This window comes from Plecotus auritus (assembly GCF_963455305.1).
Source record: "Plecotus auritus genome assembly, chromosome: 3".
Classification (NCBI taxonomy): domain Eukaryota; kingdom Metazoa; phylum Chordata; class Mammalia; order Chiroptera; family Vespertilionidae; genus Plecotus; species Plecotus auritus.
In genome coordinates this window covers 24946357-24958873 of record NC_137772.1, presented here as the reverse complement: position 1 = coordinate 24958873, position 12517 = coordinate 24946357, and the positions used below count along the sequence as shown (strand labels likewise).

Here is a 12517-nt window from a genome sequence, read left to right as displayed (position 1 = left end):
TTAGGCTTCCTAAAATCAAGAGTAGTTAGCAATATTATTACCAAATTTCCTCCTACCTGTGCCTTAATCATAAAAATCTATCAATTCATCTAGATATACTTGTATTTTATCTAAAGAGCTATACAAAGTATATAGAGTAAGTTATTTTTCAAATGGGTTTAAGATTTTTATGCTCAATAAATTGGTTTAAAGTCCCTTGACTTTAATAGACTGGAGTAAGTGCCGATTGCAAAGCGTAACCATGGTAACAGTACTTTTAGTGGAAAAATGGGGCTACTGGAAATTGTTTTTAAAACTTGTGGGTTTTGGCCCAGCTGGTGTGTTCAGTGGTTGAACATTGACCCATGAACCTGGAGGTCATACACAGTTGGATTCCTGGTCAGGGCACATGCCCAGGTTTGCAGACTTGATCCCCAGTAGAGGGCGTGCAGCGGGCAGCTGATCAGTGATTCTCTCTCATTGATGTTTCTACCTTTCTCTCCCTCTCCCTTCCTCTCTGAAATCAGTTAAAAATATTAAGAAAAATAAAATAAATAAAACATGCGGGTTTTGGATTCACCATTTATTTCTCACCACCCCACCCCAATACAGACTACCATCTATCAAAATAATTTATAGAGAAAGAAATAGACAAGTTTGTATTTCTTCCCTTTGCAGCCATGATTCTATTTAAAGTCATGGAAAGCTGGAAGTAGAGTTGTTTAGTCTGTAGCAAGGCATGTGAAGAGTCAACTGAAGATAGCATGGTAGTGCATCCAGGAACTATGTACAGTTTTTTGTTTTATTTTTTGCTGTGAGGAACTATGAGCCAACTGGTTATCAAGTATTTATGATATGCTCATCTTACCTGTGACACTTTATTTTCCTACTCCTTTTCCCTTTTTCTTTGGATTCTCATAAATAATTTTATCCTTTATTTGATTTTATCCTTCTTTATTTGAATCTGTGCATGCTAAAATCATTAGAATGGTAATTTTTTTCTGAACACCGACTAAATGCCGGGTGTTGTTAGTACTAAGCATTTTATCCTATTTCTAGAGGCCCAGTCATGAAATTTGTGCACTGTGTGTGTGTCTCCCTCAGCCCAGCCTGCGCCTTCTTGCTTACCGCTGGGCTCACTGTTCCTTAGTGCTGCCACCACCACTGCGCGCCAGCGGTGAGCCCGGCTTCTGGCTGAGCGGCACTCCCCCTGTGGGAGTGCACTGACCACCAGGGGGCAGCTCCTGCGTTGAGCATCTGCCCCCTGGTAGTCAGTGCGCATCATAGTGACTGGTTGTTCTGGTTGTTCTGCTGTAACGGTCACTTAGGCTTTTATTATATAGATCTCATTTTACCCTCATAATAAGATAGATACTGTTATTATTTTCATTTTGCAGAGGGTGAAACTAAGGATTAGAGGGTTTAGTGTAGTACTTTATCCAAAGTCATGAAAACAGAAGTTGATGAAACTGGCAGTTGAGCCCAGGAGGCAGCTTGACCCCAGGATACTTGCTGTTTACCATTGCCTTTTACCACCTTGATTAAGTAGGATGGAGATCATGTATCATATATTTTAACACACACGTGCTTTCTCACTCTCGCTCTTGCTCTCTCACAAACATACACATGCAAAAATCAAGCTGTTAAAGCTGTTTTGAACATATAACATGTTTTTTCTTACATAAGGTATTTTATTCATCACATGTAGACTCTACAGTAAAACATTTAAACAATTAGCTAACCGGCAGGCTTGGGGTCAAATTATCTGCACATTGTTTTATTTGACCTTCAAAATATGTTTTGAATGTGTGAAAATGGGTCAGGCATGTACTCCTGGTTCCTCACATTCTCTATCATTCCCTTTTTCTAAAACCCTGTCACTCCAGCCATTTATATAACCTGTCCAGTCCCTTTAAACACTTAAGTTTGCAATCTCTGATTCCGACTACTGATAGGAAGGACCCAGTAGTTCCGTATTAAAACACTCTTTTGAGGCTTCTCTCCTAACTTTGGAATCCAGCTGAATTCTGCCAAGGTTAGATATAAACTAAATTGGTACACATCTATTAAGAAGGAAATTTGCTTTAAAAACAATTAAATGGAACAAAGTTGGAGGATTCACATGCCCTGATATCCAAATTTACTAAAAGCTACAGCAATCAAAACAGTGTGATACTGGCATAAAGACAGACATATACCGAATGGAACAGAATTGGGAGTCCAGAAATAATATTTACATATACAATAATGATTTTTTGAGAAGGGTGCAAAGACCATTTCATGGGGAAAGGACAGACTTTACAGCAAATGGTGCTGGGAAAACTGGATATCCACATGCAAAAGAATGAAATTAGAACCTTAACTAGCAACCACATACGAAAAATAATTCAAAATGTATCAGAGTTCAAACATAAGAGCTAAAACTATAAAACTCTTAGAAAGAAACATAAAAGAAATGTTGTGACATTGGATTAAGCAGTGATTTCCTGAGATGACATTGAAGGCACAGGCAACAAGAGAAAAAATGAACAAATTGGACTTTATCAAAATTAAAAACTGGCTCAGTTGGTTGAGTGTCATCTTGTGCAACAGAAGGTTGCTGGTTCAATTCCTGATCAGGACACATACCCAGGTTTCCGGTTCCATTCCTGATTGGGGTGTGTGCAGGAGTTAGCCCATCAATGTTTCTCACATCAGTGGTTCTCTCTCTTCCCTCTCCCTTCCTCTCTCTAAAAGAAAATTTAAAAAAATCAATAAAATGATGTCTATTACAAAAAACAACACAGTGTACATCAAATGACACTATCAACTGAGTGAAAAAGCAACCTGCAAAATGGGAGAAAATATTTGCAAATAACATATCTGACAAGGAATTAATATCCAAAATTATACATAAAGAACTCCTATAACTTAACAAAAAGCACACAACCCAATTCAAAATTAGGCAAAGAACTTGAATAGACTTTTCTCCAAAGAAGTTATACATATGGCCAATAAGCACATGAAAAGATGTTCAACATCATTCACTAGTAATCAGACAAATACAAATCAAAACCACAATGAGATGCCACTTCATGCCTATTAGAATGGCTATTACCAAGAAAACAGAATATGGAGAAATTGAAACATTTACACACCGTTGGTGGGAGTTTAAAGTGGTATCAGTGCTGTGGAAAACAGTATGGCAATTCCTCTGTTAAAAATGGAATACATATGACCCAGTAATTCCATTTCTGGGTATATACCCAAAATAACTGAAAGCAGGGTCTCTTAACAGGTGTTGGTATACCCATGTTTGTTGCAGCACTGTTCGCAACGGTTAAAAGGTAGAAACAACCCAAATGTCCATCAATGGATGAATGGGTAAATAACATGTAGAATAGTAAACAATGGAATATTATTCAGCTTTAAAAGAAATAAATACTGATACATGCTACAACATGGATGAACCTTGGAGACACTATGCCCAGTGACATAAGCCACTCATAAGGACAAATATTATATGGTTCCACTTACTAGTATATGAGTTACCTAGAGTAATTAAATTCATAGAGACAGAAAGTAGAACAGTTGTTACCAGGGGTTGGTAGGGAGAGAAGAGTGGTGGGTAGTCAGTATGGGATGATGAAAAAATTCTGGAGCTGGATAGTGGTGATGGTTGCAAAATCATGTGAATGGATTTAATGTCACTGTATACTTAAAAAATAGTAAAAATGGCAAATTTTACGTTTTATGTATTTTTAATATGTTTTTAAATTGATTTTTAGAGAGGAAGGAAGAGGGATAGAGAGATAGAAACATTAATAAAAGAGAAATATCATCTATCAGCTGCCTCCTGCATGTACCCCTACTGGGGATCGAGCCTACAACCCAGGCACGTGCCTTGGCTGGGAATTGAACCTGCGACCTTTTAGTTCCTGGGTCGATGCTCAACCATTGAGCCACACCAGCCAGGCTTATGTTTTATACTACAATTTAAAAAACAAAAACAAAAAACAGTTACTGCCCTGAGCCAGTTTTCCTCAGTGGTTAGAGCATCAGCCTGTGGACTAAAGGTTACCAGGTTCGATTCCCTGTCAAGGGCATTTACCTTGGTTGCAAGTTCCCCAGCCCAATAGGGGCGTGTGCAGGAGGCAACCAATTGATGTGTCTCTCTCTCCACCTGCCTCCCTTTCACTCCAAGAGTACCTTTTTTCCCTACACCCTGATCAACAATTGGTATTATCAGACTTTTAAAGTTTTTTTCCTATTGATGAATTTTTACAGTAAAATGTAACTTGTGGTTTTAATTAGCATTTATCTGATTACTAGTGAAGTTGAGCATTTTTCATGTTTATAGGCTGTCTTTCTGTTTTCTGTAAATTGTTTATTCCTTTTGCCTGCTTTTATTAGGCTATTTTGTTTCTATTTTGATTGATAGTTCTTTATAAGTCTTTGCTTATATAGGTTGCATATATTTTCACTATATTTGAACTTTGTGTAACAAAACAATCCTTTATCATCTTTGTTGCATATATTTTTCCACATCTGTTTGTCTTTTACGTGTTCCTTCTTTTTTTTCCATTCTAATTGGCATTATTTCTTCCTTTAAATATTTGGCAGATTGACCAGTGGAGCCATCTGGGCTTGAAGTATTTTTTTGTTGGAAGATTTTTAACTATAGTTTCAATTTCTTTAATAGTTTATATAATTAATCCTATTTTCTGTTTGTTTTTGTGCCAATGTTGGTAAGTTCTGTTTTTCTAGGAATCTGTTTACTTATTTAAATTGTGAAATTTATTTGCAAAAATGTAGTGATCACTACATTTGTAGGATATGTAGTGATATATCATTGCTTATTTCTGATAGTTATATGTATTGCTACTTTTTCTTGTGTGTTTTTTTTATTATTTATTGTCAGGGATATCAGTTATTGTTTTTAATATGTTTTTATTAATTTTTAGAGAGAGAGGGAAGGAGAGGGAGAGAGAAATAGAAACATCAATGAGAGAGAAACAGCAACATCAATTGGCTGCCTCCTGTTCACCTCCTATTGGGGATCAAAGCCCAGAATCTGGGCATGTACTCTGACTGGGAATCAAACTGGCCAGCCACCTCCTGGTACGCAGGTCGATGCTCAACCCTTGAGCCACACTGGCTGGACAGGGATATCAGGTTTATTAATTTTTTTTCTAACTGCCAATTTTTTGTTCGTTTTAATATTTCCCAGTGTATATTAATTTCACTTCTTTCTGAATAATATTTTCAGTGGTTATAGAATTCTGGCTTGGTAACAATTTTCTTTCAGCTTTAAAGATAGTATCCTATTATTTTCTGGTTTTTATTTTTCAGTCAGCTATTTGTGTTACTGTTGCTTCATTGAAGATACTTGTCTTTTGTGTGGGTAATTTTAGTATTTTCTCTTTTGTCCTTGATTTTGTACAGTTTGAATAAGATGTCTAGCTGTCATTTTTTTGTTTTTTGGGGGTAATTTTGAGTTTTCATCTTATCCCTGTTTCATATATGTAAATTTTAAGTGATTATCTAATGGAATCTGCCTTTTCTTTGGTAGTTTCTTTTACTTATTCTGTATTGGAAAGACCTTGACACGCTCACCTCTCAGGTGTTGAAAAATTCTGGTCTGGGTTTTCTATGGAAATAAGTTTAGTGTAGAGTAAATGGAGTTCTAAATTATTTATAATGCTACATCTCCAAATCCTATATAATAAAAGGCTAATATGCAAATAGACCAAAAGGCAGAACAACCAGTCACTATGATGCACACTGACCACCAGGGGGCAGATGCTCAGTGCAAGAGCTGCCCCCTGGTGGTCAGTGCACTCGCACAGGGGCGAGTGCTGCTCAGCCAGAAGCTGGGCTCATGGCTGGCAAGCACTGCGGCGGTGGTGGGAGCCTCTCCCACCTTTGCTGCAGGCAGACATCCCTCTAAGGGTCCCGGACTGCAAGGGGGCACAGGCCGGGCTGAGGGGACACCCCCCCCCCCCCCAGTGCACGAATGTCGTGCACCTGGCCTCTAGTCAATTATAATAGCAAGTCAGTAATTCTTATTAAATATTTTAATTTAACCATTTATTTTCCATGTTCATCTCAGTAGCTGCTTCTATTTAAAAGGAATATGCTTTAACCAGCTTTTATTTAATCTCTGTTCCTCACCAATTTTCCAGGACAGCACCCATGTTTTTCATGTAAGGTGTCTGGTACAGATGTGAAGCGTTGCTCTGTCGGTGCTTGTGGGAAATTTTACCATGAAGCCTGTGTCCGCAAATTCCCCACTGCCATCTTTGAATCAAAAGGATTCCGCTGTCCCCAGCACTGCTGTTCTGCTTGCTCTATGGAGAAAGATATCCACAAAGCAAGTAAAGGTAAAACAGAGCTAAGGAAGGGGTCAGAGTGTTTTCTTTTAAGTTCAGTAGCAAATAATAAGCATATTGTTATAAGGAGCATCAGGCATTCTCCCTCTCTTTGTCTGTAGATATCTGAGCTCAGCCACAGTAGATAGTATAATAAGTAGAGATTAGGTTCTCATTCTGACAATGAGAAAAAAATTCCATATATTCAAAATTACCCTTGGGAATTCCTTAAACAGCTGCCATATTGGAGACCACCATCTCTCCAGCATCGGAGCAGACAAATTTTTCTTTGACCTCTAGATGGGTGCTGCATGTAGGGGCCATATAGCACAGGAATGACAGAGCCAAACAAGTGAAGAAAATATTTTTATCTTACTATGTTTATATTCAGTATCACAAGGGAACCCAAAAGAACCCAACTCCAAAAATTTCATTTTATATATCCAGCTGATGCCTTATTATGTAGATTCCTTTTTGACTTTAAACAGGTCGCATGATGAGGTGTTTGAGATGTCCAGTAGCCTATCACTCTGGAGATGCTTGCATTGCTGCCGGAAGCATATTCGTGTCCTCCTACATTCTCATCTGTAGTAATCATTCCAAACGGAGCAGTAATTCATCCTCTGCTGTAAATGTAGGCTTTTGTTTCGTTTGTGCAAGAGGTGAGTGTCAATCCTTTCTCTTAGTTCTTTCTGAGTTCACTGGCATTAAAATAGAGTTTCAATAATATCCCCAAGAGGAATGAAAATTTCCAGTAGCTAGTCCCTTTTATATCATTAGACATTCAAATTGTTAGAATACTAATTCTTCCATAAATTAAGCTAAAGTCTGAATTTTTTAATAACTTAGAATTACACATAAGTTCTTAGCATTTCTACTTGGAGCATCAAAAGATTAATCTATTTCCTTCTGCAAACAATTTTTCTATTTGAAGCAGGCTGTTCCCGTGTCATATTCTTTAATTCAGAGCTTGCAACCGATTGAGATTTCACTTGGAAGGCAAAATGAGCACATTTATTTTTTAGTCGTTTATGTCATATTTTATCATGTTTTGGTCTGGCATTGAGGAAGGCCTGATGGGATACAGCCAAAGCAACATATGTGGTGGTGGTAGTTAAGAGGCAGAAGTACAGGCTGTTGATATGTAGGTATGTCAAGAGATTGATCAACTAAAAACAATAATTAATTGTGTCCCTCAGGGGGTCAGTGAGCTTGAGTTTGTGACAAATATAAAATAGAACTTCATTAGTTGAATATGATACAGAATATTTATTTTTTTGTTTTTGTTTTTCTTTAGGAGACAGTTCTTTTAATTTGGTGAAAGTACCATAGAATATTTTTAAATATAATTTAGGAAGTATTATAGATCTTGAGTTGCTTTACTTTTGTGTCTCACATTTTTAAAATCATTACTAGAGGAAGTGGGCATTGAAAGTTTAAATAAATGGTATCCTTTCTGGAGCAGCCAGCGTGGTCCATTGTGTGTACTGCTTTCAGTATGCCAGAGTTTCATAAGCACTGGGGGCTGTCAGCCATTAGAAGGGAAGCATTGTTTCTTTCCTCACTAGAGCAATTACACAGTTGTATCCTTCTTTGAAACCTGGCTGGTACATGGAGAAGTAGGTCTGACATATTTTGTGCCTCATTGTAACAGGTGACTGAAATGATTCAAATAGTCAAAAGAAATAAACCCCGTCCCCAAGAAAATAATGATAGGATGGAAATACTGACTTATCCAATTGAGTGGCTAGCTTTAGAGACCTTTAAACAGATGAGTGTCAATGAGAACATAAAGTCTCTATCGCTTTCTTAGTATTTTATTCTATCTAATTACTTACTTTTCTCATTTTTACCAGGAGTATGTGTTTCTTTTACTAGTTTGTGTTTCTAGTAAAAGTGAGTAAAAGCACTTAATTTTACTTTTACTCACTTTTACTAGGAGTGTGTGTTACTTTTACTCACTTTTACTAGTTTGTGTTTCTGTTTGTACATGTGTAACTGAGCCAACATTTTAAATATCAAGTTACTAACTCTCATGTTGACGTATTTGGGAGTACATTTTGAATCAATCAAGAACCATCAGTATATTAACCAATATTTTCTTTGGCTCTATTTCATTCAATAATTGGGAAACCTTTAAAACAGGTATTTTCAATTTAAGACAGGTAGAAAATGGCCCATTGTCAAGGAACCTTGTTTTGTAGAAAATCTAGCCATTTTGTTAAGTTTAACTTTATGCCTTGCTTAAAAGCTTGAGATAATGGAAATAGGGAAAATCCATGTTTTACTATTAGGATCTGTATTTGCATCGTATCAATTTGGCAATTATTCTAAAGTATTACTACATTTAAATGCCTACTTAAGCAAGATTATTTAATTCCCCAAGTATTTTAACTGGGCCTTTGTCCAGTAAACAGTAACTTTCATTTTCCTTTCCAGAATTTTACCAAAACTTATTCTAAATCGATCAAATGTTGGGATTTTGAGAAGGCTTAAAAGTTTTTCAGAAATACATAATATGTGTTCTTTATTCATTATTTGTAGCAGTTTCCTTTTTAAAAAAGAGACCTAATTGTAATAAATCCACACATTAAAAGGAGTACTTTAATCTTTTATTTTTGCTATTAGAAAACTTAGCTTGTTTTGTTTCTTGTCTCATACAGTTTTTCCCTCCTCTGAGAGGATTTTTCTTAGTTCTTGGTTATTGCTTGTTTAAAATCATTAAGCTAATTCTTAAGGATACAACTATCTAGAAATATTTTTAGAAATGTTTTAAGGTTTGCAGGAGTGAGGAACGTACGGCCCAAGAAATCATTTGGTCTGGCCTTGCCAAGGCATTAGGGGTGAGTTAATTAATGTTTGACCAAATATAGCAGGCTAATTTTTAAGTTGATAATTTTATATAGCCTGAGAATGGTGTTATAAATATCCAAATGGTTGGCAGAAAAAAGGTTCCCCACCCCTGGTTTAGAGGAACATTCCTCCCTCGCCCTCCCCATGGTGCATAGAAAATGTTCAGTTATATTTTAGTGTCGTAAACAGGGGTGGACAAAAGTAGGTTTACATAATACAACAAATAATACAATAATTAATAAATAATAATACAAGAATAAACTCTGTGTTTCGCATACTTCCACTACTTAGCCCACCCCTGAATATTACTCAGCATCTTTCATCTGGAGGTTGGTATAAAATAATAGTTAGCTAACTTCTATGCCTTTCTTTGTAATGGTAATTTTAAACGGAGAAGTTAGATTAGGGTTTTCTTTTAATTTTAATAATAATAGCAATTTATTTTGCATCTGTAAATCAAACTCTACTAGATACTATCTGAATGAATTGCCACAATTGCCCTAAGACAATGGTCGGCAAACTCATTGGTCAACAGAGCCAAATATCAACAGCACAACAATTGAAATTTCTTTTGAGAGCCGAAAACCGACTTCTGCGCATGGGCCACGAAGTTTCAATCGCACTGTACCTGCACGCCCGCATCTGGTATTTTGTGGAAGAGCCACACTCAAGGGGCCAAAGAGCCACATGTGGCTCGCGAGCCGCAGTTTGCCAACCACTGCCCTAAGAAGTTATTTCCCCATCTTATGTGGATGAGAACACTGAAGCCCAGATGAAATATTTACAAGTTGTTAAATAGAAGGACCATGTGTACCTGATCTTTCTTATTTTAAAACCCACGGTTTTTTATTTTACACCACTTTTTTCTATTAAATGTATGAAATTCATTTGACATCATATGCCTTTTATTACCAATGAGCAATTTCAAGTTCCATTCTGTCATCTGGATCAGACATCTTTCTTGAATATCTCAGTGTACAGTAGCACTAATGAAGATAAGATCCACAGAAAAAGTAAATGGTATCCCCTTATAAAACAAAACAACACTTTCCTCTTCTCAAAATGATCTCTGTGAAACTGTTGTCATGATTTTATTATAAAGTGCTAGATCATTATAAACTGACCAATAACCAAATAGAGAAATTTTCCCTGGTCACACAGTTCCCCAGATTTAGGAGTGGCCTTTATTTATGTTATGAACTTAACTAAGTTAGGGGAAGGGAAATGGGAGGGAGAGAAGTGGATGTCACAGGTGGGTTAGAGAAGATCTTACTTCCTCCAAATAAGATAGCTGTATTGGTAGATCAAAAGGGCTCTTTATAAACCTTTAAAGTTGTTAATCACTTTATATCGTGGCAGAGAAAAAATGGTTTGTATTACCATAGTAAAGTTCAACGAAGTATGACCCCTTTAAAATCACATATTGTATTGATAGAGAAAAGCTTTATTATCTGGCAGAAAAAGCTAGAACCTGTTTGAGAATATCTAAAACATGAATAGGGAAGAGGAGAGACTCAGTTCTTCCTTTAAGTGCTACTTGATATGACGGTAGATCAGGTTCTACTATATTATGGATATAGTTCTTATTTCTAGCAGTTAAGTGATATGTTATTTTGTTCTCTGGATTGTCATTATAGTACTTCTAAATATTAAGGAATGTGGTTTTATTTTTCATAGAGAGTTTTTCATATGATGTTAAATGCAGTTTACATCTTCAAAATTAATTTGGCGTTTTCTTCTGGGTATATAGGTTTCTACGTAGGGAATAAGGCATTGAGTTGCTTAAACCCCCTTTAATAACTAGATAGCTTTTTCTGTCAGATCTTTTTCTTCACACTTTCTTTTTTCCTCCCAACTTTAAGCACAGCTACATAATAGGGGTTGGTTTATTTTTTTCTCCTCATGGAATCATGGGTAGTTTCATTGCAGTTCATTTCTTTCTGTTTGTTTCGTATAGGGCTGATAGTTCAGGATCATTCAGACCCCATGTTCAGTTCATATGCCTATAAGTCCCACTACCTACTGAATGAATCAAATCGTGCAGAGTTGATGAAATTACCTATGATTCCTTCTTCGTCAGCTTCCAAAAAGAAATATGAGAAAGGTAATAATCAAAATAGTTTATCTCTTGCTTTCTTTTTGCATTTCCTATTTTTTTTTTTTTAATGAAGGGGGGAAATGTATGCCTGTCAAGCACCATCTGTTGCTTTTCTACCTTGGTGGTTATAACTATCTTCATATGGCTGCAAATTCATTAAAAAGGGCTTAAAATAATTCCATTTATTGCAAATTTTTACTTACTCTTCTCCTTGAATAAATTTTCACACATTTCATATATCTATGGGTTATTAAAATTGAAAGATTCAGATTTTGCTTAATGTAGAGGAATATTCTAAGGGCTCTTTCTCTTTTGCTGATGTAGTACTAACATTCATGTTAGAATAGAATAGACACAATATCACTTGTTACTGACTTTTAACTAAATAGTAAGGTAGGTTGTTAAATAGAGGGAAATAAATATACTGATACTTAAAGGTTTTATTTTAGAATACATTCTACCATTTTGTTTCTTAAATGTTTTGTTCAGTTGCTATGAAAACTAGTTGTCCTTCTGGAGGATACCCCAAATATTGGATATTGAAAGGCAGCCCAGCTGAGCTGAAGAATTGCTTATGGATAATCTATTATCCACAGAGAATCAGGAGCTACATGTATATTTATATTCTCCCAGTTAATTTAGTCTGTGGAAGAAAATCTTACTCTGTGTTTAGCTTTACATAGCATACTTATAATAAAGGTGAAAAGTGATTTAACAATAATGTATTATTTGGGAAGTTACTATCTCAGCGAGTAAATTAAATAACCTGGAAGGTGAACGCCTTTTCCTGTATGCATTGCCATTATGATCTGGGGGCCAAGTGCAGATTCTTTAAGGAAAAATTAATTCATACCTAATACACTGTGTACATTGGAAATGGGCCTCTTTTTTTATTTTTTCCTTTGTGTTGCCTGCTTGATGTATCTTTGTTCTTTGTCAGAATTCTTAAGTGGCAACCCATGACTAAAAGGAAGTATAATTAAGCAAGCTGATTAGAACCTGGAGAAGTAGGTTGAAGAGGTATTAGGTTTTTTTGTTTGTTTTCCATTGAAGTCACAGTTTTCCATTGAAGTCACCTTACTGGTGACACCACCTACTTCCAAAACAAAGATGGGCATAGGCTTGACTAACTCCATAATGCAATAAAATTAGACTGCCTGAGACATTTCAGGAAATGCCTTATATTCCTGCTGGTGCCACTGAAATGAGATTAATTCAATTGTTGCTTATTTTGTTT

The 12517-nt window shown here is 36.1% G+C and overlaps 1 protein-coding gene across 2 annotated transcripts in view; it reads left to right on the top strand.

The window, feature by feature from the left end:
• NSD3 (nuclear receptor binding SET domain protein 3) overlaps window positions 1–12517 on the top strand; it is a 111578-nt gene that overhangs the window by 77282 nt on the left and 21779 nt on the right. Inside the window, exons 13-15 of one of the 2 annotated variants that reach the window (XM_080662232.1) lie at window positions 6144–6341; window positions 6818–6991; window positions 11140–11286. In XM_080662232.1, the coding sequence (XP_080518358.1) occupies window positions 6144–6341; window positions 6818–6991; window positions 11140–11286 (519 nt within the window). The remainder of the gene's footprint in view (window positions 1–6143; window positions 6342–6817; window positions 6992–11139; window positions 11287–12517) is intronic. The other variant, XM_080662233.1, reaches the window with a different exon arrangement.